General features: G+C 34.5%; 4 protein-coding genes across 7 annotated transcripts; 2 read left to right on the top strand and 2 right to left on the bottom strand.

Annotated features, from left to right (window-relative positions):
- Positions 1-790: 790 nt before the first annotated feature.
- LOC112800071 (extra-large guanine nucleotide-binding protein 3-like) lies at positions 791-6808 on the bottom strand. 2 transcript variants are annotated; one of them, XM_025842149.3, is made up of 9 exons: positions 6312-6808; positions 4470-5597; positions 4170-4307; positions 3758-3862; positions 3488-3667; positions 3033-3210; positions 2580-2827; positions 1859-2031; positions 791-1624 (listed from the first exon to the last, which is right to left on the bottom strand). In XM_025842149.3, the coding sequence occupies exons 2-9, from the start codon at positions 5439-5441 to the stop codon at positions 1027-1029; spliced, it is 2592 nt and encodes an 863-aa protein (XP_025697934.1). In that variant the 5' UTR covers positions 5442-5597; positions 6312-6808; the 3' UTR covers positions 791-1026. The 2 variants fall into 2 exon arrangements, with proteins under 2 accessions (XP_025697934.1, XP_072052314.1); XM_072196213.1 differs by lacking the exon at positions 6312-6808 and adding an exon at positions 6091-6144.
- A 6241-nt stretch (positions 6809-13049) lies between these two features.
- LOC112800070 (pentatricopeptide repeat-containing protein At1g31920-like) lies at positions 13050-15310 on the top strand. Of its 2 annotated transcripts, none has more exons than XM_072196212.1 (2): positions 13050-13292; positions 13868-15310. In XM_072196212.1, the coding sequence occupies exon 2, from the start codon at positions 13901-13903 to the stop codon at positions 15266-15268; it is 1368 nt and encodes a 455-aa protein (XP_072052313.1). In that variant the 5' UTR covers positions 13050-13292; positions 13868-13900; the 3' UTR covers positions 15269-15310. The 2 variants fall into 2 exon arrangements, with proteins under 2 accessions (XP_072052313.1, XP_072052312.1); XM_072196211.1 differs by having other exon boundaries at positions 13057-13313.
- Positions 15311-16465: 1155 nt separating this feature from the next.
- Positions 16466-19469, top strand: LOC112800068 (vacuolar protein sorting-associated protein 25-like). The gene is made up of 6 exons (XM_025842144.3): positions 16466-16895; positions 17237-17376; positions 17533-17586; positions 17673-17761; positions 17847-17922; positions 19066-19469. Exons 1-6 carry the CDS (start codon positions 16837-16839, stop codon positions 19185-19187), a joined length of 540 nt encoding a protein of 179 aa, XP_025697929.1. The 5' UTR covers positions 16466-16836; the 3' UTR covers positions 19188-19469.
- A 332-nt stretch (positions 19470-19801) lies between these two features.
- On the bottom strand, positions 19802-21967 carry LOC112800069 (protein AE7-like). 2 transcript variants are annotated; one of them, XM_025842145.3, is made up of 5 exons: positions 21661-21967; positions 21436-21541; positions 21202-21301; positions 20535-20580; positions 19802-20195 (listed from the first exon to the last, which is right to left on the bottom strand). In XM_025842145.3, exons 1-5 carry the CDS (start codon positions 21785-21787, stop codon positions 20095-20097), a joined length of 480 nt encoding a protein of 159 aa, XP_025697930.1. In that variant the 5' UTR covers positions 21788-21967; the 3' UTR covers positions 19802-20094. The 2 variants fall into 2 exon arrangements, with proteins under 2 accessions (XP_025697930.1, XP_072052311.1); XM_072196210.1 differs by having other exon boundaries at positions 21436-21536; positions 21656-21860.
- Between the last annotated feature and the right edge of the window lie 5825 nt (positions 21968-27792).

The following is a 27792-nucleotide window of genomic DNA, read 5'->3' as shown; positions in this document are numbered from 1 at the left end:
GTGTCAGTCATTTCTCCTGAAAATGTCATAAGACTTTCACTTATTGTACATTATGGTGATAATTTCATGTGAAGTAATTTTACATTGCAAAGGAATCTAAGTGGGGCAAAATATCTGCTTCATGCAAGCAACAATAATTGCTTAATTTTTTCGTACATTTCAGACTCTTTTTGGATCGGTTCAATCGTGAAGCAAAAAGTGTGTACTATATCTTATCTTATCAATGCTTTCATGTTTCATATGCAACTATCAAACACAGAAAATTAACAAAAAGGAAAAACCCGCTGTCACTTACAAGAAGTTCCCCCTTAATTAATTTGTAATTGCCCACCTCTTGGGTTCATCTTGTTCTGATTAACATTCAATTAAACAAATACTCCCTCTGTTTTATTAAATTCATTTACTATGCACAATATATAATTTATTGTAACCCAAGCAAATTCCATAAAGTAGTTGTGGAATCTACGTCACTACATGAGGAACATTTATTGACTTTTGAAAAATAAACCATATAGATGAAACATTCTCCTAGCATTCAAAATTATTCATTTATGTTAATTTGACTTGGATAACTACTCTCTTTGAACCAAATCAGAAATAATTTTGTTTCCTATTTTTTTAAAAGTTTCTTTTTACTTTCAATTATTCCGGTTTTCCTGTCCCTACTATTTATTATTATTACACTGTAGTAAAAATTGATCCCTTCAAAAAGCTCGGGAACCAATGCACAGGCTCCTCCACATGCAAAATGGAATGCATACATGCAGATACACGACAAAGGCTTCAGAGGTTGGAAAGAACCCTACCAAAAATCATCAATAACTTTTAACTTCCATCTTTCAGATTTCACAGAATAACATAAATGCTAGAGAAAACACAAGCTACATTATATTTTCTCCACACCCCCTAATCTTTTTTCCTCTTCTCTTTCCCTTCCCCAATTTTTCCATGTACCTCCAAAAGGGCAAATATGTATATATCAGTTAAGGACCACAAAAGTTTAGGCATGTCCGCCACCGTCCATTTTTACTCTTGCCTGAGATAAGGAGAGGAGCTTATGTCTGTACTGTAAAATGAGTCCTCTGGTGGACCATAGTAGTTTTCTTCTTTTTCCTCATCCCATTTGAGGACCTCTCTTATGTACTTGAATGCTTCATCGACTGTTGCTCTGTCCCTCGCCCTTGCTTGCGCCACGAAAAGTTTCTTACCCGTGAGGGATGCATAAAGGTCCTTGAATTTCATGGCAACATAGAAGTATGCTTGATGTGCAAGTGACTGGTTGTTGTGATGTGCATGGACAGGACAAAAATCATTAAACCACTCGCAACAGGCATTGAGGGACACTTTACCTATCTTGTCCTCAAAGATATCATACTTGTTTAGGACAAGGACAAATGGGGTGTCTCGGAAGCAAGGGTGCCGCACCATGGTCTCGAAAAGCTCCTTGCTTTGCATCATCTTGTTTTGGAGAAGGGTTCCACTGCCACCATTGTCTGGGGTGAGACATAATTGGTCGTAGTCGCTTAGGGAGACGCAGAAGACCACTGCCCGAACATCCTCGAACATTTCGACCCACTTGCAGCCCTCATTCATACCCTTGGCATTGACCCTTATGAGTTGGTACCTGAGACATCAAAAGACAAGTTACATACCTTTCCGGGTTTATATGCATCTTTATTTTTTATATGCATAAGTTATGTAATGTAAATTGATGCTAAAAATTTCTAGTTTGTTGCAAGAGAAAAAGCACCATGACAGAGAAAGTGACATAAAGTTCAAGTACACTGGAAAATTTTGCACTCATTAAAAAAACACTTTCTAAGATTCAAACAGAAATAAATATAGCTTATGTATATACTTGGTTTGAGGAGGTAACTGAGCATCCAGGTTTTCTGAATACATTTCTGGCCGCTGGCTACGGTCATCAAGTGAAAATTCCATGAAAGCTAAACCATTTCCTTGAGTGACCCCTTCTGCATAGAGTATGTCTCTTTCGGAAGGTTCATATTCATTGCTAGATATCTCTACAGCCTGTAAGAAACAAGAACATTATTATCTAGCTGTGTGTGAATATCATTTATTTTTCTAAAGTGGTAAATGCAAAATAACAACTTTCAAGCAAATGATACATAGCAACTAGACTGCCTACAACATCTATAAAGCTTAATAATAAAAAAGAATGAAGATACAAAAATAGCTGATTCAAGAAAGACCATAGTCTCAAGATTCCAGTGGTTACAAGGAAAGATCAGCAGTCTGATAGGTCGTAGGAATAAAATTAGAAAGGTATAAAATGGATTAATCAAATATGAGTAAGGTATCTGTATACAAGTCTAGCACATAATATTTGGCACAGATATCACATTGAGATTAGCAGGTGATGTCTCTTAATTGTAAAAACTTGCCACATATTTGGCCAACTGAAAAAAAAAGTAACACCTCTGCTCAGAATAACAAAAAGAACAATGACAAATGGCAGCAACAAAAGTTGATGGGTTGGTAAAGCATATCGATTGGAATGCATGCTATTTTAACCAAATAAAAGGACATAATTTCACGGATAACTTGTGGAGCAATACCCGGTTTAAGAAGTACTCTGCAACTTCTGGAAGAAAGTGAAGCTCATCCTTTCTTTTGAATGTTTCTTGTATCGCTGGGTCTTTCCAAACTTCTTCAACCAACGGTGCATATTCACGTGTGGCTGCAGGGAAGAATGCATCTAAATCCCCAGTGGCTATAATATCCAGGAGCCAGTCAGAGAAATGCTTCAGCCTTGGATTGAGGGAATATATGGATTCATTTGTATTGCTTGCTTCACCATTATTACCTGAATAAAGATCGTATTTATTCCTTTCTTGTATAAAATGAAATCAATCTAGGATTTGATTAAATGAAATCAAGATATAATTTTTTCAACTTGATAATAGTTGTTCATACATTGAGTTACTCTGTTTCTTATTAAATGTCTTCAGCTAGCTATCCAGTAAACATGTCAAAACTCCAATAGAAATTACCACATCATGAAATATTACCTGGTTCTGTAGTTTCACCAGGAGAACCTTGTCCACTCATTCTAGAAATAGCCTCTTCCTCAAAGCGCTCTCTTCCATCAAGCAAAATGCTAAGATATTTATACATGTTACTCTGGATCATCAGTTTAACATCTTGCAGCTCTTCGGCAGTAAATTTGTTCCCATACAAAAACTTTGCCTGCTCAGCAATTACAAGAGTACCACAAAATAAGAATAATGTCACATGAGAACGAGCAAAAAAAAAAATATAATAAAAAACTACTCATGACTACTATTCTAAGCCAATATTATCTCATCGGTAATTTTACAAATATCTGAAATGATTTTGTTTAAACACTTGCATATACTAACTAGGGCCCAAAAGGGTCGCTCTTCTAATGCCATTCCAAACAACTCAGATGCTTATACCAAAGAAGTGATTCCCACGTTTAAACATATTGCAATAGAAACCATACCTGCTTAAATATGGTGCTAGTTCCGGATCCTTGAATTCCAAGAAGCAGCAGCTTCTGAACTCTCTTCTGCTCCAGATAATTGGGAACTGTAGTATAATTACTAGTCTCGTCTCTTTGCCCATGTGGCTGTCCATGGGGAAAAGGCAGAGAGAACAGGGCACAAACAAATCTTGTTGATGCCTATTAAAGAAAAAGTAAACACCTCCATTAATATTATACATCCTTGAATGACTCCAAGATGTTTGAATCTAGAAATGTTCAGGTGAATACCTTTTCCCAAATGTTTCCTCTGATATTATTTTGTCCTTCCTCCTCATAACGACCATCATCATAAACCCAAAAGTGTGTATCACGTGGACACTGCACATTTGCCAGCTGAAAATTCAAAAAATCAAGTTATTCTGTTTGTTTCAATAATATCATCAGGCAGATTATTCAATAAACCAGATCACTAAACAAAAAACTATAGGCTGATTCAAGAAATTTCACTGTTATCCTCTTAGAATGCTTGTAATAATGTTAGTATCATCCAAAAAGATGTAGGTGCATCCATTAGTATCTTTCCTTGGTTATTATCAAAAGATATTTTATCATTTTGTCAAAATCTTCTGAGCCAAAATCAAACTAGTTGCAGCTTTAATATGTCAAACACAAATTTTGTAAACAAATATAGAAAGCTCACCTTGAGGACCCTCAGTTCAAGCTTTGTAATCTCTCGACCATTGATGTAAACCTCGGTATTTCCATTACTGGCATCCAAACTAAGTTTCCCAGTGAAATTCAAGTTTGAACTTATGATTCTGTCAGGCTTTTCACCTTCCTATTAAACAGATACGGACCAAAGTTAAAAGGCCAGTTTCTGGTAGCAAATGGAAATATAGAATTTTATAAGTTTAACCACATGAATTTTAAAATAAAAACTTTCAGTATCAAGCCAAAATTGAAACAGTAAAGTTCTCAGTAATAGAGCACAAATAATCACCTTCCCCCATAGACCAGATTCTTTGTCATACCAGTATCTACCAGGCTTCAGTTTGCGTGGAGGCAAGGGACATCCAAGCAACTCTGCCATCTCATCATCCTTCAGGGGGAACCCATTGACAATCAACTGCTCCGGCCGAAGCTGATTAGCAGAACATTCTTTTTCTGCTTTCATAATTTGTTTCACTTCAAGAGGACTTAACAGTCTAGACAATACCCTTGAATGTTTACCCAATTTCAGACGCTTCGATTCATCAATTGCCTCACCAATGCATGTTACACACTTGCGCCCTTCCGGCATTGAACCCATCGCCCTGAGCACACAATTGCTGCAATACTTGGCATTACAAACTAGGCAAGACTCCTTGGTTTCCCACTTCCCTTTTCCACACCTATAACAAACTCTTATTTTTTTCTTCTTTTTCCTTTCTTTTATAACCCCAACATATTCTGGATAAACTGGCTTCACAACCTCCACTTCTTTCCTCTCAGATCTTTCAACAGTACTAAAAGTGACAACATGTGCCCTCTTCGGTTCGTGAGTGACTTGCTTAGGTGGATTGTTTGGAGGGTTATGAACTGAAGCAGGTGAAGCCGAAGGCGAGGCGGAAGAAAGATCAGGGTTTTGTAAGACAGACACCACAGATTCTGAGCTTCCTGACAACCTTGGACTATGACTAGGAGAACCTGTTACTCCGGCGATTCTAGACACCGGCAGAGGGATTGGTTCAATCACCGTAGAGCCAGCTTGAGCAACCGATCTTTGTGATCCGGAGAGTGGTACAGCAGTAGGAATTGCTCTTGACTTTACATCAACAGGCTCGACTCTCGGTACCTCATATGAGACTGGTGGACCTTTATACTCCATAGCTATGGAGTAGTCAAGATTAGAGCCATCATCAGGTACAGAAGCACCAGGTGGAAGCATCTTCTTAACCAATTCCCTCCAACTCTCTCCCTTATTTTGATCCATACTTTTGCAATCTCTATTCACAACTCTTGAATTTACAAGTCCTTCTTCATGAGTGATAAAGTATATATACTTATATGTCAACTTCTCTACAGAATATCAACTTCCAAAATGCTTGTAACCAAGTGGAAACCGGCACATCAAAGAATAGGGATGCACCTAGAAACAGAGAAACCTTGAATAAATTTTCTTTTTCTTTTTTTGAATTAGAACAAGAATACAATATAGAAGAGGCTTGCATAGTTGAATCAGTCAGTTATCAACAGCCGTAATCAAACGTTGAAACTTGAAACTTTAAAAAGCCTTCATAGTTGAATGCATTCCTTCATATATTTATTTATTTTCAAAAGAAAAAAGGAATGAGAGAAAAGTAAACCAAACCCAACTAAACCAAAATCAAAATGAGACGAGACTAAATTCAAGTCACGTTATCCAACTAAAAACAGCACAGAAAACACATGAAAAAAAAAAAACTAGATGCAGTCAAAACCAGGTAGACAAACGTTAAGTTATATCCTTTTTAAAACTAAAAAGAACAAAAAAAAATTCAATTTTTGCAACTTGTAAAACATGAAGAAGCAAGAATAGTCCTAAATATTGCTCCTGAGTGTTGAAAATCTCATTAGTCAAACCAGTTGCTAATAAATTATACCCCCAGAAAGAAAAAAAAAGGACCCGAACGGTAGAATTTTCAGCTAAGAATAATTACATAGAGAACCCCCCAAAACAACAAAATTAAATAAAACAAAATAGACATCACTTTCAACTTTATGGTGAGAGAAAGGAGGTGGAGAGGGTGGGAGGGAAAGGTTTAGAGAGAGAAAGGAAGGTAAAAGGGAGTGAGGGAGTGAGTGAGTGTGAGAATGAATGTACCTGAGAAAAAGGAGACAGAATGAAAGCGAATCTGATCTTTTAAAATTACAAGGTGGTGTTGCCTTTTGAGTTTGGAAAGAAGAAGCAAAAGAACAAATGTTTCTCGAAAACCCACCACCATAAACCATTGATGTTGCAAAGAAGAAGAAGGAGAAGAAGAAGAGAGTGAAAGTGAAAGTGAAAGGTGAAAAATATAATCAATGGAAGAAGTAAAGAGAGGAAAAGAGAGAGAAAGTGGGTTTAGGTGATGGGTCCCACTAAGCTCCCCATTGCTAATTGTTGCTTGAACTCACACTCAACTCAACTCAACTCAACTCGTTGTTGTGTTGACCGTTGAGCTTCTTCTTCGTTTTGGGTCTGGTTCTGTGTGATTGTGAGAATGGTGTAGTTTTGTGTTATGCTGTGATGTGTTTGATGAAATGTCGAAGAGAAAGAAAGTAGAGAAATAGTGGGGAGCAGCAACAACAACATTTGCCACGCGCCCACTCTCCATTATTACAATTGATTCTTATTATTATCTTTTTAAGCTTAATTGCGTTTTCTACTTTCTACTTTTTATTTTATATTATTACTATTTTTCCATGCTTATCCTATTCCTGTTTCTATTATTATTATTTTAAAAAATATTTGATAAAAATAATAATTAATAAAAAATAGTCAAACTTCAATTAATTAATATTAAATAAAATAAATTTTAATTTTTTTTTGATATTATCGTATTATTTTTTTAATTTATTTCTTAATCTGTTAAGTCAAATATTAATTTATTATAAATAAAAATTTTATTTAAAAATTTGTATTGACTAATAAATTTAAATTATTATATATATGTGATAAAATTTAAATTTTTAATATTTATTTAAATAAACGAATAAGATCATCATTCCACCAATTTAAATTAAATTTACTATTATTATTATTGTTAATTCCTTAAATTTAGTACTTAATCTATGTCTTTAAACAAAATCTAGGAGTAAATTTTTACGGTTTTATTAATCGTTATAAGATTTTTTTTTTAAATATATCATAAGAAATTCCTTTGAATAAATTTATTTAGTAATGTATTGTAATAGTAAAATCTTTTTATTTTAATTTTTTTACCTAATATCTTTAAGAAACCTTTTTGTTTAATTTTAATTTTTTATTAGCATAAAGTTTATGTAAGTTAGTATTCATTATCCGGTTTCTAATAAAAATAGAATATGACTATAGTTTCTATAAAAATATAGAGGTATTTATTAATTACGTGTTAGAATCATCTTATCAAGCTTAAAATATCAAAGTCGTGTTCTAGTACAAGAAATCATCTACTAAATATGCTAATCATATAGTATATTTGTATCTAAATGTAATAACGTGCTTGAATTTCAATTGTTTGTATAAATTTATAGAATAATACTTGTTTTTAGATAAAGGTAGTAATTTATAGTTTGTATAGCTCAAAATAACATATTTTAATAAAATGTTAATTCTACCTTATATATAAAAAGAAAAACTAAAATTTAAAATAATTTTGCCATTGTAATAAAGAAACTTAATTTAAAAATTAGATTTAGCTAAAATTTAATGGATTTTAAATATCAGTCATTTAAAACTACAATAGTGTAATGTGAAATTCTAGAACCTTTGTTTTGCGTAGATAATTCTATAGCCCTTTGAAATCATGGCAGTAAATATATATTACTTTTGGAAACTAACAAGAAAAAAAAAGGTTCACATAATTTTTTGCATAAAAAATAAGAGAAAATTTCACTTTCTTCTTCTGTGAGATGCTAAAATGATACTTTTTTTTTTCTATTTATAAATATACATTCTCATTTCTTCTAACTTTTATAAAACCTCATCTTTAATTTATTTTAAATTTTTGGTGTTAACTAATGTTAACTTTATCCATTTTTAAAAAAAAATAAATTAATTTTTGAAAAAATATCTATTAACACAAATTTTATTTTTTATCATTAAATTTTACTTACCAAAATACCTTTTAATAAATTAACTTTTTTATCATTAAGTTTTTTTACATTCATTATAATTAATTAATTATATATATTTATATATTAGACAACGCGGATTCTATTTAGAAAATTTAAAATAAACGTTATTTTTACAGTTAAGAAATAAGGATTTGGCTTTATATTTAATTGCAATCAGACAGCCAAAAAAATTTAACTGCAATCATGCATACTCTAACAAAAGCGAAACATGATTATTTGATCACATAATGACCTTGTTTGGCGTGGGATTTAAACTTTTCCCCAAACTTTTTCGAGTTAACTAATTAAGTAGCTGATATCTTTAAGAAATAAGTACAAATTTCTCACAGAATAAAGTTGGGTTATGGGGAAAAAAAAATATTAGCTTATTATTATATATATTGAATAAAGTAGGTGTTTTTTTTTTTTGGGTGACTTCTTTTTTCAAAGGTCCAACACAAAGACTTCTCAAGAGGAATAAAGTAGGTTTGATTACTCGTTTTTTGTTACTACCTATAATTTAATTACACTAAACTTAAATCAATTAATTTCAGATGCATTATTAATTCCGTTTTTCAGATTAAAGGGGAAAAAACCACTTGCGGAGAAGGCAGATTTTGTTTTTGATATTGGAGTAGCAACAATATTTTTTTAAAATGTGGGTTGATGGGGTGTTATTTTTAAATGTAAAAACGTTTAATTAGATAAATAAAAATTGGATCATTCGATTTGTGAGAATTACAAAAATCGGACCATCCGATTTGTGAGGATATAAAAATCGGACCGAGGAATTTGTGAAATCGAGTCGAGGGATTTGTGAGAGTATAGAAAAAAATTTTAAAATTTTAAAGTATAAAAATCGGACCATTCGATTTGTATATCTTTCACACTTTTAAAAAATACCAAAAATTACCATGTTAAAATATATCACTACTTTTATTTCTGTATAAAAAGGAGAGCCGCAGACACGTGCCATCACTTAATTTCAAAGAGAAATTGATAAAAAATGATGAAATTGATCTAAGCAACTCGATCAAATCAAATTATTTTTTTAGCAGATTTTGATTTAAGCAAATATTCAAATCAAATTAATCTAAGCAACCATGCTAATAATAGTAAATAAGAGTTTCCTAGGTGTTTTAAGAGTAAAAGGTTTGTTCTATTTCATTTATGTTATGACACATCGTTAATATTGGAAAGAGGAAGATATTAATTTAAAGATGAGTTCTTAAAATTTTGAAATTTAATTTTGAACAATAAAAAGACCAATATTATTAATATATCACAACATAAATAAAACATAGGAAAAGCTCTTGTTTACTAAGGTCATAAAAAAATTCTTTTGCCATGCTTATATTTGTAGTTAAAGGAACAGGTGTGTATGACACATGGGTGTTACATGTTTTGTTTAGCTTGTCTTATGTTTAGTTTACTAATTTTAATACCATAATAATACTAAGTACAAGTGTTTTGAAAATGTTAGATAAAAATGTGTAATAATATCATGTGAAGAATGATGTGATGATATGGAGGTATTTTTTAATTTTATCATTTTTGCAATAGTATATGCAATAATATTGTAAGAACACTAGCTGTTATTTTCTTGCTCAGAAAAATAATTATTGTCTATACTTATACCAAGGGAAATTAGAGAAATAATTGTTATGTAATGTCCAGTTTCACAATTTCTAAAATATCCTTTTTATCACTACTACCCAATAAACAACTATGTGCCAATAATTTATGAGGTTTCTTTTTTAGGTTCAACTGTTAAAGGTACGATTCATTTATTAGAGACAAGAAAGAAAAAAAAAGAAATTTCTAACAAGATGTGAAAAAGAAAAAAAAACCTTATAAAAACAATCCAAGTCTGAGAGAAAAAGATTAAATATAGATATTGGAAAAAAATCCTAATGGTAAGAGCTATGGAAATGAAAAACTACTCAAAATGGAGAACCCAGCATAATAATAATAACAAATAAATAAATCTTTTTTAAGTTACATAACAAAGAAATGTGAAGATATATGATGGTATAGGCTTTTTTACCTAAATGCGTATGTGAAACACTTTAATTTCCAAAATGCGCATGGATTGAAATCTTTCTGAAAATGCGCAACTCCATTTCTTGGCCGGCGTCCGCAAAATGGATTTCCATATCATTTCAAGGCAGGTGCCCACAAAATGGGCCAACCATATCAGGTGCAGCTCCCACGAAATGGCTACCTCCATTTTCTTGGTGGCAGTAGCGAAATGGAAGAAACAACTCGGGGACACCAGGCGTGAAATGGGAGCACTATGGAGGTGAGGACACTCCCATATTCACTCTATGGTATAGTCATAATTTGATGTAGAAAAGTGGATATTATTGCCCTTATATTAAAAAAGATTTTGTTTAAAATGTTATCTCTAGGTTACTTGTGTTTGTGTGTGTTGCAGAAGTATATATGGTTATATTCGTTTCTTTTTTCCATTCTAAGAATTTTTGTTTAATAGTTGTTCAGTAAATATAACTCATTTGGCATGGTGAGTTATGTTTTTTATACGTCTGCATTCTGGAACTGTGTTGAATGCTTGATTGATCCTAAAACTTTTAACAATGTGACTTTGGTAATGGGTTTCGACATAAAAACAGGATGCCAAACTCAATTTTACATGCCAGATTTACAACTTGTTTAGGCTTTGGTACGTACAACTTTGTTTATAAGTGGGGTAGGTTACATGTATTATGATTGATAGATTCACTGAAATTCTTGGGATTGGACTTTAGATAACAGATCATTGTTACGTCTTCCATATTTGGTTATGAATTATGAAAAAGTATATTACATGCAAAAGTTATATCTTTAAAAGATATAGTCTGCTGTTCTTAGGTTTCATAATTGAAGTCTTCCAAGTGCAAACTGACTTTTATGAATGAATTCTTAGTTCATTTGCCTCTTTGAAAAAACACAGGGTTGAAACTCTCTGCTCTATCTTAGTCCACTGTCATTTTTTTATTTTTAAGTATGTATCTGATCTAAAACATGATCCTATGCTTTGGATTTAATAAATGTTAGACAATGATTTGTTTGGTTTAAGATGAATAATTGACCATAATTATCTGGACGTACTTAGGAATAAGAATTTTTTGATTATGTGTTGGTTTGAATTAGCTTATTTGAGTTTAAAAAGTACTTTTTATAACAAAAAAATAAAGTACTTTAAGTTTTAAACACATTTTGATACATCTTTAAGAATAAGTATTTTTATTAAAAAAGTAAATTATTTGCTTTTTTCTAAAAGCCAGTAATACCTTACTTTTAAAAAAAAACAGAAGCAAAAGACGTTTTTAATATTTGAAAACTCTTTTTAAAAAGTCGACCAAAATATAAAATAACTTTTATCTATAAAAAATGATTTTCTTAAAAAAGATAAAAGAATAACTACTTGTTTTCAAAAGCCAATTCAAACTAGTCCTATGATGATTTCTTTGCAGATCAATTGTATAATTTAGTTGTTGTTCATTATTGTAGTCTCTCTATATGTAAGATGACATTTCTTGAGGTTTGTAGGTGAACATGAACTATTGATATGATATTATGTCACTGCTTTCTTATAAAATTATTTTATGGGATATCATCATAGGCAGACAATCCATAAGAACTCAGAAAAGCTACTTTGGAATATTGTAATTTTGATGCTAATGAGCTTGCAGCTTATTACCTCTTATAGAAGTGACATATTTTTCTTATTATCATGGTAGAAGAGATTTTGGGTTCATTCATATAATTGCATTTTATATTTGCTAGTTCATGCACCTTCACTTAGTGAAATTCTTGCAACCTTACAACCAAAGATTATTCCTTCTACTTGTACAATTTCGGATAAGCTGCTTAACTTTTATGTTGCTATATATGTTTTGTGGGTATTGTTGATTCATATTACTTACCATTCAAGGGCAGCAAAGTTAATTAAGATATAGTTGAAAGTTTAAGGTAGATAATATACTGTTGACAAATTTGATAATAACGTTTAGTGCTCAATTAAGTACTTTATATTGGATTCAATCTATGTTCTTATTAGTAACTAAGTATTAACATTGTACAATATTAAGCTGGCAAACAATCAGTGCCCCCATTTCGTGTTTGGTGTCCTGAGTTGTTTTTTCCATTTTGCTACTGTCACCAAGGAAATGGAGTAGCCATTTCGTGGGAGCTACACCTGATATGATTGGCCTATTTTGTGGGCACCTGCTTTAAAATGATATAAAAATTCATTTCGCGAACGCCGATCAAGAAATGGAGCAGCGTATTTTCAGAAAGATTTCAATCCATGCGTATTTTGAAAATTAAAGCGTTTCACATACGTATTTAGGTAAAAAAGCCTATATGTATTGCATAGGAATTTTAAAAGTTAATAATAGAGATAGTTATTCAAGTGAATTTTAAATAAATATATAGATATAGATTATAAAAACACAAAGGTATTTACATTTTTTTAAATCTTAATAATAATATAAAATGATTTCATTAATTGAAAACACAAATATATTTTATCATAATAAATTTATAATAAAAGTATTAGTTAAAGAATATTAATACTCTTTTTTATATATAATTTAAAGTAACAAATTTATTTTTATTTTATAATTGTTACTTTGTAAGATATTTATCCTTCCAAATTCAAAAAATACACATGGCAAGAAATAAGAGGCTTTCTAACATGTTAGAGGATCTAGTGGGGACAACACCTCCATCAAATATTATCCTATCAAGAAATCTCATTGTCCTATAATGTTAAGCAATCTTGTGGCTGCAAAAGCAATGCCAAACTTCATGGATGACATTCAAAACCCTCTTGGAAAATTGACACCTTATCAAAAAAATATATATTTTTTTTTACATAAAGAAAAAGAAAAAAAAATATTTCCTTTGAAATGCTAATGCTCCTCCCATTTCTTTCATTTCAAGAACCAAGTCACACTACTCACTACAACCCCAGGTTCCCAACTTTGGTGCATCATGAATCGTAAAGTTCACTTTTTTCCTGGTTCATAGCTATCCCTTCTCTTTCTTCTATCTTCAGATTTGTGTGTTTATTAGAATAATGGAGTGTAGAGTATTATTATTATTGTTATTATTTTCCTGTCTTTAGCTTAGCTAGCTTGACAATTTAACATGGTGTGCACTGAGACATATATTCTCAGTAGAACCCAGTTTTTGTCACTATCAAATAATATTCCACCAAAAAACACTGATTTGAATGTTAGGTTCTATGAACATGGATGGTTACCTCTACTTAAGAGATGCAAGAGCATGGAAGAATTTAAGCAAGTTCATGCCCACATCCTAAAATTGGGTCTTTTTTGGGATCATTTTTGTGGGAGCAATTTAGTTGCCACTTGTGCTCTAGCAAAATGGGGTAGTATGGAGTATGCATGCTCGATCTTCCGGCGAATCGAGGAACCTAGTAGTTTCGAGTACAATACCATGATTAGGGGGAATGTTAATTGTATGAACCTGGAAGAAGCTTTAATTCTTTATATTGAGATGCTTAAAAAGGGAATTGAACCTGACAACTTCACCTACCCATTTGTTTTCAAGGCATGTTCACTGTTAGGTGCTCTTAAGGAAGGAATGCAAATTTATAGCCATGTCTTTAAGGCAGGGCTTGAAGGTGATCTCTTTCTGCAAAACAGCTTGATCAGCATGTATGGGAAGTGTGGGGCAATAGAACATGCACGTGATGTGTTCGACAAAATGAGTGAAAGGAGTGTGGCTTCATGGAGTGCTATTATTGGTGCTCATGCTAGTGCGGAAATGTGGCATGAGTGCTTGAAGCTTTTCAATGACATGATGCATGATGGACGCTATAGGCCTGAAGAAAGCACCTTAGTCAGTGTACTCTCTGCTTGCACCCATTTGGGATCTCCAAACCTTGGAAGTTCAGTACATGGAATCTTGTTGAGAAACACTACTGAACTCAATGTTATTGTGAAAACTTCATTAATTGACATGTATGCCAAGTGCGGGTGTATTGAGAAAGGGCTTTGTGTGTTCCACAGTATGGCTGAGAAGAATAAACATTCATACACTGTAATGATCTCGGGCCTTGCTGTTCACGGACGTGGAAGCGAAGCCCTTAGAATTTTTGCAGAAATGCTGGAACAAGGTTTGGCACCAGATGATGTTGTCTATGTAGGTGTGTTAAGTGCTTGCACTCATGCTGGCCTGGTCAATGAGGGCTTAGAGTTTTTCAACCGGATGCAATTCGAGCATAAGATTGAACCAACAATTCAGCACTATGGTTGCATGGTGGACCTTATGGGAAGAGCTGGAATGCTTAGGGAAGCCTATGAACTCATAAAGAGCATGCCCAGAAAACCAAATGATGTTTTGTGGAGGAGCCTTCTAAATGCTTGTAAAGTTCACCATAACCTAGAATTAGGGGAGATTGCAGCTGAAAATATTTTCATGTTGAATCCGCACAACCTCGGTGACTATTTGGTGCTAGCAAATATGTATGCGCGGGCTCAAAAGTGGGTTGACATGGCCAAGATCAGAATTGAAATGGTCCAAAAAGGCTTGGTTCAAACACCTGGATTTAGCTTGGTTGAAGTGAAGAGAAGGGTCTACAAGTTTGTTTCACATGACAAGTCTCAACCCCACTTCCACAGCATCTATGCCATGATTCACCAAATGGAATGGCAGTTGAAATTTGAAGGCTATATACCAGACACATCACAGGTGTTGCTTGATGTGGATGAAGAGGAGAAGAGGCAGAGATTGAAATATCATAGTCAAAAGTTAGCAATTGCTTTTGCACTAATACATACATCTGAGGGATCTCCCATAAGAATTTTTAGAAATCTTAGAATGTGTAACGATTGTCATACATACACCAAATTCATTTCCATGATCTATGAACGAGAAATTACTGTAAGAGATCGAAACCTGTTTCACCATTTTAAAGATGGAGCATGCTCATGTAAAGATTATTGGTAAATTTTCATTCTCTTTATCCTTCAAGAATACACTTTAGAAAAATTTTCTCTATTTTCTTTAACAACTCTTTTATCAGTAATATATTGATATTGTTATCAAACTAATCAAGGGAAAAAAATGATAGGCACATAAAGAATAAGAATATAGCATATGCATGAGTCACTTTGATTTTTGGGTTAGTTTAACAAATTTAAGGCTTAACATCACTTATCTTCAACTTCTATTATTGAGTGAAATTTCAGATTTTTATTGTATTCTCAACTCTCTTCTCTAGTTACCATGGATTTCAACAATTCTTGGACTGTATATATGTATGAGAATAATAATTTTCTGGTTGTACTACTTTTCAATTTTACCACAGAAACAAGTTTGTCTAGTTGTAAATGTAACTAATGGGAAATTGGGAATCTTAATTTCATTGCCATATGCCACGAGATTGGACTTATGATATTCTTTTGGAATGACTTATGGTACTCATAACATCATAGTTCATAGTTTGTTATACCATCCAAAAAAGGTTAGCAATTACATAGTTTCTAGTCAAGTATTTTACATTATTATATTAGTAGAATTAATTAAAAAAGCTAATTGAGAAAGTGCGTTATGAACTTCATCAGACAAAGATAAACCACCTACAATCTTAATGCTAAGGCATCTCACATTCCATATTTTAAATGGTTCTGTCATCTTACACAAAAAGATTTAAGCATTTTTCCCTACTTTCTGGAAATACAACTAGAAAGATTAGTCTCTAATATTTTTAAAATAATATTATTGAATATTTAAATTATCTTATTTAGACTGCATTTTTAAAATAATATTATTGAATGATTCAATCATCTGAAATTTTAAAAGATAATAATCTAATTTATTCTTTTTTTATCAATAAAGAAACAAATAAAAAAGAAAAAAAGAAAAACAGAACAAAGTTTTTACAAACTCGCATCACACAACAATTTCCGAGTCAATAATATACTTTTTATAATGTATAAAAAAAAGTGTACAAAAACAATGAGATGGATGAATATTACATCATTAGTAAATATTATTATTTTTAGTCAATAATATTTTATATTTTTATTTATAGATATTTTAATATAAAAAATATATAATTTATATTTAATATTATTTATATTTATATTTTTTAAAATTTATATATATAAATTAATAAAAATTATTTATTAAAAATAATTTAATATTTCGTTAAATAATAACAAAAAATACTAAAAATTGCCCCCGGCGATTTCTAGTTTCAGTTTACCAACGAAACGTCGACGTTTCTGTGTGCAACAGTTTGCTTCATCTCACTGACTTTGTTCTTCTTCCTCCATTGGTAAGGGTGCTAGCTAGGGTTCGCAGAGTTTAAGCTCCTTTCATTTATTCACTCTCGCCAATATCGCAATTCTTCATCTGTAATATCAGTTTCAAGTTTCAACAACTAGCGAAATCGAAAGGTGTTGAAAATCATTGCGTGATACGGCGCCGTACCGATCCATTAAGGAGAGGGAGCTATTTAATCCTCAAAGAGAAGATCGTTAACCTTTGTGTAGTGGAATCATTCGAGAAAGATGCAGAAATTGGGAGAGTTCAAGTTACCACATTTCTTCAACTACCCGCCATACTTCACGTAAATCCCCCTTTGCTGCAAGTTTTTATTTTTATTTTTTGTTTGATAAATTCAAGCTATGTGTGCTTTCTTACTAGTTTACTCTGTTGGATCTTAAATCCTCTGGTCAAATTTTACAGATATAATTGAAAATCATAATGATTAATGAACATTGAGCTCCTAATTTTACATTTAATGAGAATGTTTTATCAGGTTGTACATGACTATGGTTATTTAGAATCATTCTTTTCTCTTTTGTTTGTAAAATTCATTGCATATTGTTTATTGTTAAATGTTAATTCATAGTGACACATTCATAAACTTGTGGTTGGTTTGCATGCAACTTGGTTTCTGATTTTCAGTTTGCAGCCAGTAAGAGACACTAGAGAGAAGCAGGTACAACTGTGGAAGGATCTTATTCTAGATTATTGTAGAACACAAAAGGTATTTGTAATTGGGCTTGAAGAAGAATTTCCTCTGTTTTCGAATCCCATAATTGGAAGTAAGTTCAAAAAATTCCTGCTTACTTGCAAATTTAATTATTATTATTATTATTGAACTGACAGGTCTCAAAATGTTCCCATATTTCTTTTTTTTTTTTTGCATTTTATTTCCACATTTATGTCATATGATTGTTTCCTGGTTTCTGATAGTGCAGGGTCTCTTACTCATGAAGCTAGAGAAGCATTCCTTTCAGCCTTAGTAGCTGATGGTATGGTTCTTGTCAGTGAATTTATTGTTCTTGTGAGTTGTGACGGTTACTGAGAAAATTGCTAAAGTGGTATTCTAATCTGACAGGACGTGCTGAGTGGATGGATAAAGGACATAGGAAATGTCTTATTCTCTGGCATCGGATTCAAGAGTGGGCAGAAATTTTAGTACAATTTGTAGGTTTCCATTTCTACTTTGATAACCACAGCATTCCAGTTTCTGTGTTTGCATTGTGTTTGAATTCACTTTAATATTGATTAGGCAAGAGATAATGGGCTGGAAGACGGTGTTGTGACGATGGAAGAAATAAGGTTTGGGACTGAATCTCAAGGAACAGGTAATTTGTTGATGCTTATAGATCCTATTCTTCACTATCTTGTAATTTGGGATGGGACAAGTTTGGCAGTTATTGGTTAGTTCTTAATACTTGTGTTATCATCTTATCATGTGTTTGAGGCATGGGATGGTATAGCTTTTGGAGTTGATAATTGTAGTCTGTCTTTTCAATTATTTTTGCTTTCCATTTTGTTTACCGATTCAGTTAAATCAAACCTTTCAAGTGGGATTAGATATAAGCTTTCTGCTATCCTTGGACTGAAACAAACATAGATGAAAGTCATCCAGGGAGAAAACCAGCGTGCCAAATAGGGTTTTGGGTATGAATTGTAGGAAAAGTATTCAGTAATTTATCTTCTCTCTATACGTTCTGGATACTTTTGAAGCAGTGTTGAGAGTTTTATGCTGTGTTTTGATCTCTCTATATGTGATGCGCAATGGGGAAGTGTGCTAGCAATGGGATAGATATTAAAAATAGAGTTAATACCTATTTTAGTGTTTGACGAGAATTTCAAATGGTAAATTAGTCCCTCAGGATTTAATCATTTTAAAAAGAATGCTAAAAAAGGTGGCATATCAATCACCATTCAAAAAGGGGGACACCGTAGTCCAGCCCTATAGGTTTGTACCATTAGAAAATTTCTAATGCTTTTGTATGGAGAGATTAACATGTCTCCCACTTTTGAATGGTGAGGGACCACCCAGAGACTCTTAAATTTGATGGATTAAGTGTTCTTCAAAATTTCTGTTAGGAACTAAAATGTGTATTTACTTGGTAAATAAGTTCATGAAATATTTTGATTTTTAATTAATTGACTGGAGTAATAAGTGGTACACAAATTACAATATTGTAAAAGTTGGAGGCACTACTTTGTATATTTTGGCCATGTGATGCTAAATTGCTAAGTTTACTCATTGAAGCTCCCATCCTTCTTCAAGAAATACAGTGACTTATATTTACTTCAAGTCGAGTGTTATTTCTCTGCTTGGCCCACGGCCATGCCCCCTTTGAACACAAACATTTCTAAGTTTATCACCTGCTTTTTGAGGCTTTTGTTTTTTCCTTTAGTCATATTATTGTAGGTACTTCCGAAGTTTTGGGCTTTGACTGGATTTGTCTCTCATTCTTTCTGATGTACTGCAGAGCTTCAAGGGATAGACCAAACTATTCTGAATCGTGCGCTGAAAATATTAGAGCAAAAGGGGAAGCTTGTGGTCTTCAAAGGAACTTCAACTGATGATGAAGGAGTGAAATTTTCTCTATGATTGTTTATCTGTTGTACCTTGACAGATTTCAAATATGCCATAAGCAGGGGTCTTTTACGTGATAAAAATTGTTCATTGTTTTGGATATGAATATTGTGTTAAGGTTTTGGCTTTCTGGCTAGGCATGATTGAATTTCAAATGATGCTCCCGAAGGATTGTGAAACCATGAAATCCATATCGCAGTGCAAAGTTTAGTCTGGTTAAGAAACTATATTGCAATGTAAAGTTATAATATGTTACTGTCGTTGACACAATAATATATTGGTTCTTACCAGCTGAAATGTGTATGTCTAACGTTGGCTTTTCCAGCTTTATTTTTCGCATGGTACAAAGTATTACTGTTACTTGGAGCGTGATTAAGAAAGACTGATCGTTATTCTGTTTATCAGCTTTCACCGTATGGGTATATACCATGTTCATAATTATTTAATTGCTGCCAACCTCTATCGTTAAACTAGTGCAACCTTTGCATTCTCAACTTGTTTCAGATACTTAATTTGGTCAAGATATGGGGAAAGGCCTTAGTGAATCTCCAAAATTGGAAAAGGGCATGCACATTTCTTAAGACCCAAACAATTTGTATCATAAGCTAATAACTACCTAATAAGTTAAATTTTTCCTCACAAAATAAGATCAATCATATAAATTAAATGATGAATAATGCGACTGTATTCTGCCATAAATCATATATATAGACAAGCCATTAAAATTTAAACCTCCATCAAATGCCTGTCACCTTTTTGGTCAATTACAACTGAACCGAACATTTGATCTATTCTAGATTTATAACCAAAAACCTTGATCCCTAAGTATACAACAATTCGTGTAGTAGGTGCATAACTGCATAACCAAAATGAGATATAACTAAAGTATATGTCGTCTCACTGCATCTGAGGGGAAAGTTCTTCAATTGTAAGATGGAGCAAGGCATTCGTCGAACATATCTAGAAGGTTTGGATTTTCCAGGGCAGCAGCCACACGCTCTTTATCATTTAGTTGTTTGTTAACTGCATACATAGTTGTGACAAATGAATACAAAGTTTGAAAAGAATTCAGAGGGACTTGGGACAACTCATTGCCTACTCTTTCAAATCATCTTGTGACTTGTGCAGAATCAATAATCATCAAATCGAACTAATTATTTCATGCAAATATAAATATAAGTATGTGTTTGTAATAGGTCCATCAACGGCATGCATTACTTGCATGGAGAAAACAAAAAATTCCGGATGATGTTTAAGTCAACAAAAATAACATCTTCACCAAAACAAGTACATGGTTGCACTAGTGCATTACAGAATGTATGACTCGATATAGAGTGAAAAAGAGAAAGATGAAGAAATTACCTGCAGCTTCAGTTGCATGAGATCCAGGTGCTACTCTGATATCCACCTAGCCATAATTTAACATAAAACTATCAGGTGGATAAACTGAGAAGAGGGTTCAACAGCAAAGTGAGGTGGTTCAAAGTTCATATCATTGCAAGACAAGCTCATTTCCTTAGTTGCCTAGTGGGTTTTAGTTCAGATTTCATTTTCGAGAGTGCATGTTTATCTTACATGAATTTGTAGTTATTTCTTTTATGTTTTAGAAGGCTTCAAATCCTCCGGCTTCTTATTACATCCCTCTTGGTGAACAACCAATTTGTACTAATAAGACTAAAAAGATTGCAGCCTTTGCTGCATTATGCTCCCATTAATTCAAGCAAGAACAAAATGCACACAATTGTTATTCACTATGCAACATCTAGAGTTACCTTACCAACTCAATACTCCGAATTGAAACTAATCCATGAGCTTTTACAAATCTACCACTCCCTTGGACTAAAATCTACCACAAATTCGCCTTACAGTAAAACTTCCATACAAGGAAAAATATAATAGAAATTACATATTATCATAACACAACACATCAATCTAGTTTTGCCTCCAGGGTATCAATCATTAATCCAAGCAACTACCCTAAACAATTACAACAATCAGAAAATAAAAATTTGTGAAAAACAATTAATACCTTGTAGCGTGAAGGCAAGCTTCTCATGAGCTTAACCCGTAAGCAGAGACCTATAATCGTTGCCATGCTGCAATGTTCCACTGTCGGAGTAAACGTAACCCTAAACAACCAAAATCACAATTAATGATTCAATAATAATAATATAATAAATAAATAAACACATGAAACATTCATCAGAAGCCAATATCAATCCTAATACATAAAGGGGAAAAAGAAAATGAAAAGTGTGAGCACCTAACATAACTACGGTGATCATCGACTTCAACAGCATCCTCCGTTATGACCTTGAGCTCTTCCAAGGAGTAAGGGTGCTCAGGGTCCTTGATATCTCTCAGGTGATGTGAGAAATCGTTAAGGAAAAAGAAAGACTAAGCATGCACATATTCGATGAAAGGTATTCAATTAAAAGAAAAAAAAATAGAAATTGGAAAATGAAAGAAAGAAAGAAATAAAGGATATCGAAAATCTCAAGTTGGTCGATAGGTTCGACGGCGTAATCGTCGTTGGTGGTGGGCGGTGAGGTGCGGGTTCGGCGCTCTTTCTTTTCGTATATGATAGGGTTTGCGTTGATTAGAGTTGACACCATGATTCTGCGTTTGGAGATGCCGATGGAGAAGAAGTAGGAAATGATGACGACGACGACCCTGATAAATTGCTCGCTAAGGGGTTTGAAATGGAATGGGCCCTTGCGGCCCGCAGGCCTGGAATTTCACACATAACATTTGTGGCGGTAAGAACGCAAGTTGTCACAAATGAACGAAAGTATGTGTTTTTTAACCATCTCTTTTAAGTTTAATATTCACTTGAAAATAAAAATCTGAGTATGATTAATCGTAAAATTATTTGTGGATAAACAGCAATGCTAAAAGCACGAGAGAGAGAGAAAGGGGAAGAGCGAGAGGAAAATACAGAGAGGATAGAACTTGAGAATCACGTCAACATTCGAAGAATTATAGGGTTTGGAACAGAGAAGAGTACCATCGACTAGAAAATGAATCTTTCTCCATTTTTATCGGAAGATATTTCCAAGAGGAAATTATTTCACCTATTCACTTGGATAGGAAGAATCAATGACATATATCTTGCTCGTAAGCAGAAAAAAAGGTATGATATATCTTTTTGCCTTTATACGGTACACGACGAAAGGGGGGCATTGAAGACGATAACGGACATGAATCGTATGAGATTACGAAGGAAGACAATATCAGCAAAAGAAGCTAAGTATAGAAGGCCAACGAAGGAAAAGGCAAGAAGTATGAATGTCGAAGGTAGAGAACGGAACGCCGATGAGGATGGGCGGACTCAACGTAAGGATAATTTGGCTATGCATACAGGTAGGAAAGGAACGATGAAGAATACGTCAAAAAATGACCCAAATGGTAATGGATGGATAAGGAAGGTTGAAGTAACTGTTGCAGAAGAAAATATAGGTTGGCTAGCAAGGAGTTTAGTTGGGTGGACAACCAAGGCCATAGATTTCAATGCTCTGAAGAAGGCAGTTTCAAAAAATCTGCCTCAGGTTGTTCAAGTCCGTGAATTAGGAGCGTATAAGTCACTACTAACTTTTGACACCGTGAATCATGCGGAGGAATATTATACATTCAAAATGAATAGTCCTCTGCAATTTTTTCATAGCGTTTGAGGTGGGAGGAATCAAAACGAAGTGAGACTAGAAGAGTATGGCTAGAATGTTCTGGAGTGCCACTGCATGTGTGGTCTGCAGAAACATTCAAAAGGATAGGTGGACAATGGGAGAAAGTAGTACAGTGCGATGAAATGACGGAATCAGAACTATCATTCAGCTCTGGAAGAGTTCAAATCGATACTTGTATGTTTGATGTTATTAGTGAATGGATCCACATCACGGTCGGCACTAGTGGGTTTGATGTTTTTGTAAAGGAGGTGGGAAGTAAGATATATGGAGCGGAAAGCATGATTGTAGAGGACAATCTGCGAAAGATGAAGGCCAACTATGATGGAAGCAATACAGAAATGAGGATGCCAGCACCGATGTTTGATCCGGCGGCTGAATTGGTGGAGGCAAGGATGAGGAATCATAGTGAAAATAAGGGTAAAATAGTAATTTATGATTTGTTTTTGAATGACTGGAATCAAGAGCATTTACTATCATTGAAGGAAAAAAGAGTAATTGACTTAAATGCATTAAAGAAAATTGATAGAGGCAAAATTTATGGAGATGCTGAATTTATTAGAGAAGGGGACTCGAAAAGGACCGTGTCACAAGAATTTTCCAATTCAAGTGGCGGGGTACAAGAGGGTGTTATAAGGGCTAGAAGAAGGAATGTGGTGGGCCATTGTTTTCATAGGGAAATGGATAATATAATAAGAGAAAATGAACGAATGGGCATTGTGGACTTTCATGTTATTGGGCTTACAAATGAGAATAGCCATCTTGGACATGTTGAAGGAGGGATGAGCCTTGGATGGTGGGCTCATATTGAAGCGGGTCAGACTGATGCTCCACAGGTTAAAGAGGGACATGCTAATGAAAATAGGAGCAGCGACAGGATCTATTCGAGGAGTAGTTCTTGCACACCGCTGGAACCTATGCAGCAAACGATGAGACACTTGCAGGCAGAACTAGGCCTTGGAGAAGATGACCTGTAGTAAAACAGCGTCGGCCTTGGAGAAGATGTCGTGGGGCAAACGGCGCCGGGGCCAAGCGGGTTACATCACACGATGGCTATCCCATGTCTAGCACCTGGAGGCGGGATCTCAGTTAGCGGCGGTGACCGAAAAAAATGGAAGGGTCAGATTGCGGTGGCAGAAAGCTGTGTGGTAGAGTTGCACAATGAAGAAGAGTGCCATGGTGAAACCAATGAGCCGGTTAATCAGAGGAACAAGAGGAACATCAATCTAGCAGAGGCAAGAGGCGAAGAACGATAGGTTATTCCAGAGACAGTGACAGCATGCATGGATTAGTGTGTGAATGATGAAGAGTGTGGCAATGAGGAGGGTGAATCCAGAACTAGCCAAGTACAACAAAACGTGATGAACGATGAAAGGCTGAAAGGGGAGGAACAGATGAATGAAAATAGGAAAACTTGGGAATTAGCAGTGGAATCAGGTGCAGTTCTACATAATGAAGAAGGGGATATTATGGCAATACTTCAAGCTCATAATGAAAAAATTGTAAACAGGAAGAGGCTGGCGAAACAAACAAAGAAAGCCAGAATAAGCAGACCTAAGAACTGCAACAAGGTGTGTAAAAATATTTTTAAATGATTTATAGTTGTTGGAATATTAGGGGGTTAGGAGGTGACGAAAACCTGAGAATGATAAAAGAATTGAAAAAGAGTAGTAGATTAAACATTTAGGGTTGATTGAAACTAAGCGTCAAATCTTGACAAAATTTGATGCAATACGTATTTGGAAAAATGACATGGTGGGCTGGGAATACGTGGAATCTATATGTGCTTCTGGAGGCTTGCTGCTAATGTGGGATGATATGGTGTTTAAAATGAATAACTGCTATAAAGGAGAACATTGGCTGTGTGTGGAGGGAGTGATGACTAATATAAATCTTACTTGTGTGTTTTTTTGGTTTACGGAGCAGATGGGAGAGTGGAAAAACGGGTGATGTGGGAGGAGTTGAGTTATATTGTGGGGTTGTGTCAGGTGCCTTTTTGCTTCACAGGGGACTTCAATGAAATAATGCAAGTGGAGGAAAGAAAAGGAGTGAGTAGGTTACCGGTGTCTGCGGAAGAGTTTAAGTTTTGGGTACAAGACATGCAATTGCTGGATCTCCCTCTTAATGATCGTAAGTTCACATGGTTCTGGGGTCGACAGTATAGCCGCATTGACAGGGTCCTGGTCAGTGTAGATTGGATTGAAGCTCTTCCGGATACTCGCTTGAGAGGTGGATCTCGAGTGTTATCAGATTACTGTCTGTTGATTGTGAGAGATACAAGGGTGAAGGGAGATCCAAGACCGTTTAGAAGTTTAGATGCTTGGTTCACACATGCGGATTTTCTGAGGATGGTAAAAGAGGAATGGAGAAACTTAGGGTATGTTCCCATTCACTAGCAAGCTGAAGGCGTTGATGACACCCCTGAGAAGATGGTATAGAGACAATTTTGGTGACATGGATAGTAGAATAAAGAGGTTTGAGGATGAGATAAAAAAGATTGATGATATAGTAAGTGATGGCGCATATGACGGTACAATGGAAGCTAGATGCAAAGCATTGGTGAGATGCTGTGAGAAGTGGTATATTCGGAAGGAAATTCATTAGAAGCAGATGTCTCGGTCTTGACATACTAAATATATGGATAAGAATACAAGATACTTTCATCAAGTAGCATCGGCTAGAAGGAGGAACACGAAATTGATGCGCTCTTACTGCAGAGGAGGTTGGTTCGGAATCAGGCCAGAATAAAGGTGGCAATTAGAGGATTTTATAGAGATTTGTATCGGCAAGAATATGCTCCATTGATTGGGTTTCGGGAAGGACTAGTGATGAAGATAGATGGAGATGAGGCTACAGCATTAGAAGTAATACCCTCTGCTGAGGAAGTCAAAGAGACTGTTTGGGATTATGAGTCTACAAAAGCCCCAAGTAATGACGGGTATAACATGAACTTCATTAAGAAGTGTTGGGATGAGATTGGCCAGGAATTTACTGCAACAATGTTAAGATTTTTCCAAAGCGCCAAATTACCAATGGAAGCGAATGTAACTTGGGTGGCTTTAGTGCCAAGGAGATCAAAGACCTTAGGCCTATTAGCATGGTTGGATGTGTATACAAAGTAATATCGAAGGTTTTGGTAAAAATGATGAGTTCAGTGATGCCAAGATTAGTGGGAGAGACACAAAGTGCTTTTGTAAAGGGTTAAAAAATACATGATGGTGCTCTAATTGCATGTGAAACAGTTCAGTGGCTGAGGATGAGCAAGAAGAAGGCAGTGATTATAAAGTTAGATTTTCAAAAGGCTTATGACAGGGTCAGGTGAAACTTTGTGGATATTGTGTTACAAAAGATTGGTTTCAGTCATAAATGGAGAGCATGGGTAAAGAAATGTGTAAGTACCGCCTCTATTTTAGTTCTGATTAATGGGGCTCCGTCCAAGCTGTTCAAGATGGATAGAGGTCTAAGATAAGGAGATCCTCTATCTCCTTTCCTATTTGTCCTTGTGGTTGATGTTTTAGATAGGATTGTGGGAGAAGCAGTCAGGAATGGACGTATATCCCCATTGTTGGTTGGGAGGGATAACATAGAATTGTCACACTTGCAGTTTGCGGATGACACTATTTTGTTTTACCCACCAGAGATCGAGACAATCTTAAATTATAAGAGGCTCTTGCGATGTTTTGAACTCATGTCTGGACTAAGTATCAACTTTGACAAATCGAATTTGATTTCCGTTAATTGTGAGTCAGAGTGGGTGACGAATATGTGTGGGATACTAGGATGTACTGAAGCGGTTCTACCCGTAAGATACTTGGGAATCTCCTTAGGAGCAAATCCTTGATTGGTGAAGACATGGAAACCGATTATAGATAAGGTGGAAGAGAAGCTCAGTCTTTGGAAGGCAAAAATTCTTAACAAAGCTGAAAAGTTAGTGCTTACCAAGTCTGTACCTAATAGCTTGCCAGTCTACTATCTCAACCTATATAAAATGCCAAAAGGGGTAGCAGAGAAGTTGATTGCGTTGCAAAGAAAGTTTTTATGGAGCAAGGAGGACGGAAATAATGGTATGCCTCTCGTAAAATGGGAGTTGGTGTAGGTCCCGAAAAAGCTAGGAGGTTTGGGAGTGGGGGACGCTGTGATTAGGAATATGACACTTCTGTTTAAGAGGTGGTGGTGGTTTTCAAAAGAGGATTGTCCGTTGTGGAAGAAAACTGTATGCTCGTGTAATGATTTAAATCCAAATATAATGCTAGCAAATCAATCACTACCTACAAGAGGGGATTCGTGGAAAGATATATGTCAATTGAAGATCAAGAAGCAACACGTAAAAAACAAGATGATCAGTGGCCTATCTATGGAAATAGGGGATGGGAGGAGAACTCGTTTTTAGGAAGATAATTAGTTGCAAGGTGGACCCTTTAAAGAGAGTCTTCCAAGGCTTTTCTCTGTTTCAAACCAGCAAAGATCTGTTATAGGGGATTGTGAGTTTTGGGATGGATTAGAGTGGATTTGGAATTTCTATTGGAGGAGAGAATTGTTTCAATAGGAGTTGGCACTTGTAAACCAACTCCATGAAAGGTTAAGGCCAGTTAAGTTATCACCTGGTAGAGAGGATAAAGTGCTGTGAAAATTTTATAAAAATGGTATTTTTTTAACTAACTCTTTTGTGCAGATGTTGTAGACAGAAACTGTCTCGGAAGAAGTCACAAGTTACAGTTTTACTAGTGCAATTTGGAGAAGCTCGGTCCCGCCAAAAATTGAGCTATTTACATGATTTGTTTTAGTAAGAAGGGTAAATACCAAAGAGAGATTGAGTAGATTAGGTGTCATTCATCCAAGTGATAATACCTGTGTGTTGTGTAAAAAAGATATAGAATTTGTTCATCATTTGTTTCTTTGCAGTGAGTTTACTTGGAAGGTGTGGTGTGCTTGGTTGAAGT

The sequence above is a fragment of the Arachis hypogaea genome, chromosome 5 (genome assembly GCF_003086295.3).
Source record: "Arachis hypogaea cultivar Tifrunner chromosome 5, arahy.Tifrunner.gnm2.J5K5, whole genome shotgun sequence".
NCBI lineage: Eukaryota > Viridiplantae > Streptophyta > Magnoliopsida > Fabales > Fabaceae > Arachis > Arachis hypogaea.
The sequence above is the reverse complement of the archived record's forward strand: the minus strand, read 5'-3'. Positions and strand labels throughout refer to the sequence as shown.

Excerpts from the sequence above, each read along its gene's own strand:
- LOC112800071 (XM_025842149.3), bottom strand. The coding sequence starts at position 5,441 with ATGGATCAAAATAAGGGAGAGAGTTGGAGGGAATTGGTTAAGAAGATG. Across the intron at positions 2,032-2,579 it reads CAGAGTACTTCTTAAACCGG|GCTGTAGAGATATCTAGCAA; the intron begins GTATTGCTCCAC and ends TGTTTCTTACAG. Across the intron at positions 1,625-1,858 it reads CAGTTACCTCCTCAAACCAA|GTACCAACTCATAAGGGTCA; the intron begins GTATATACATAA and ends TTGATGTCTCAG.
- LOC112800070 (XM_072196212.1), top strand. The coding sequence starts at position 13,901 with ATGCAAATTTATAGCCATGTCTTTAAGGCAGGGCTTGAAGGTGATCTC.
- LOC112800068 (XM_025842144.3), top strand. The coding sequence starts at position 16,837 with ATGCAGAAATTGGGAGAGTTCAAGTTACCACATTTCTTCAACTACCCG. Across the intron at positions 16,896-17,236 it reads AACTACCCGCCATACTTCAC|TTTGCAGCCAGTAAGAGACA; the intron begins GTAAATCCCCCT and ends TCTGATTTTCAG. Across the intron at positions 17,762-17,846 it reads CAGAAATTTTAGTACAATTT|GCAAGAGATAATGGGCTGGA; the intron begins GTAGGTTTCCAT and ends AATATTGATTAG.
- LOC112800069 (XM_025842145.3), bottom strand. The coding sequence starts at position 21,787 with ATGGTGTCAACTCTAATCAACGCAAACCCTATCATATACGAAAAGAAA. Across the intron at positions 21,302-21,435 it reads GATCACCGTAGTTATGTTAG|GGTTACGTTTACTCCGACAG; the intron begins GTGCTCACACTT and ends TTGGTTGTTTAG. Across the intron at positions 20,581-21,201 it reads GCTTGCCTTCACGCTACAAG|GTGGATATCAGAGTAGCACC; the intron begins GTATTAATTGTT and ends AATTATGGCTAG.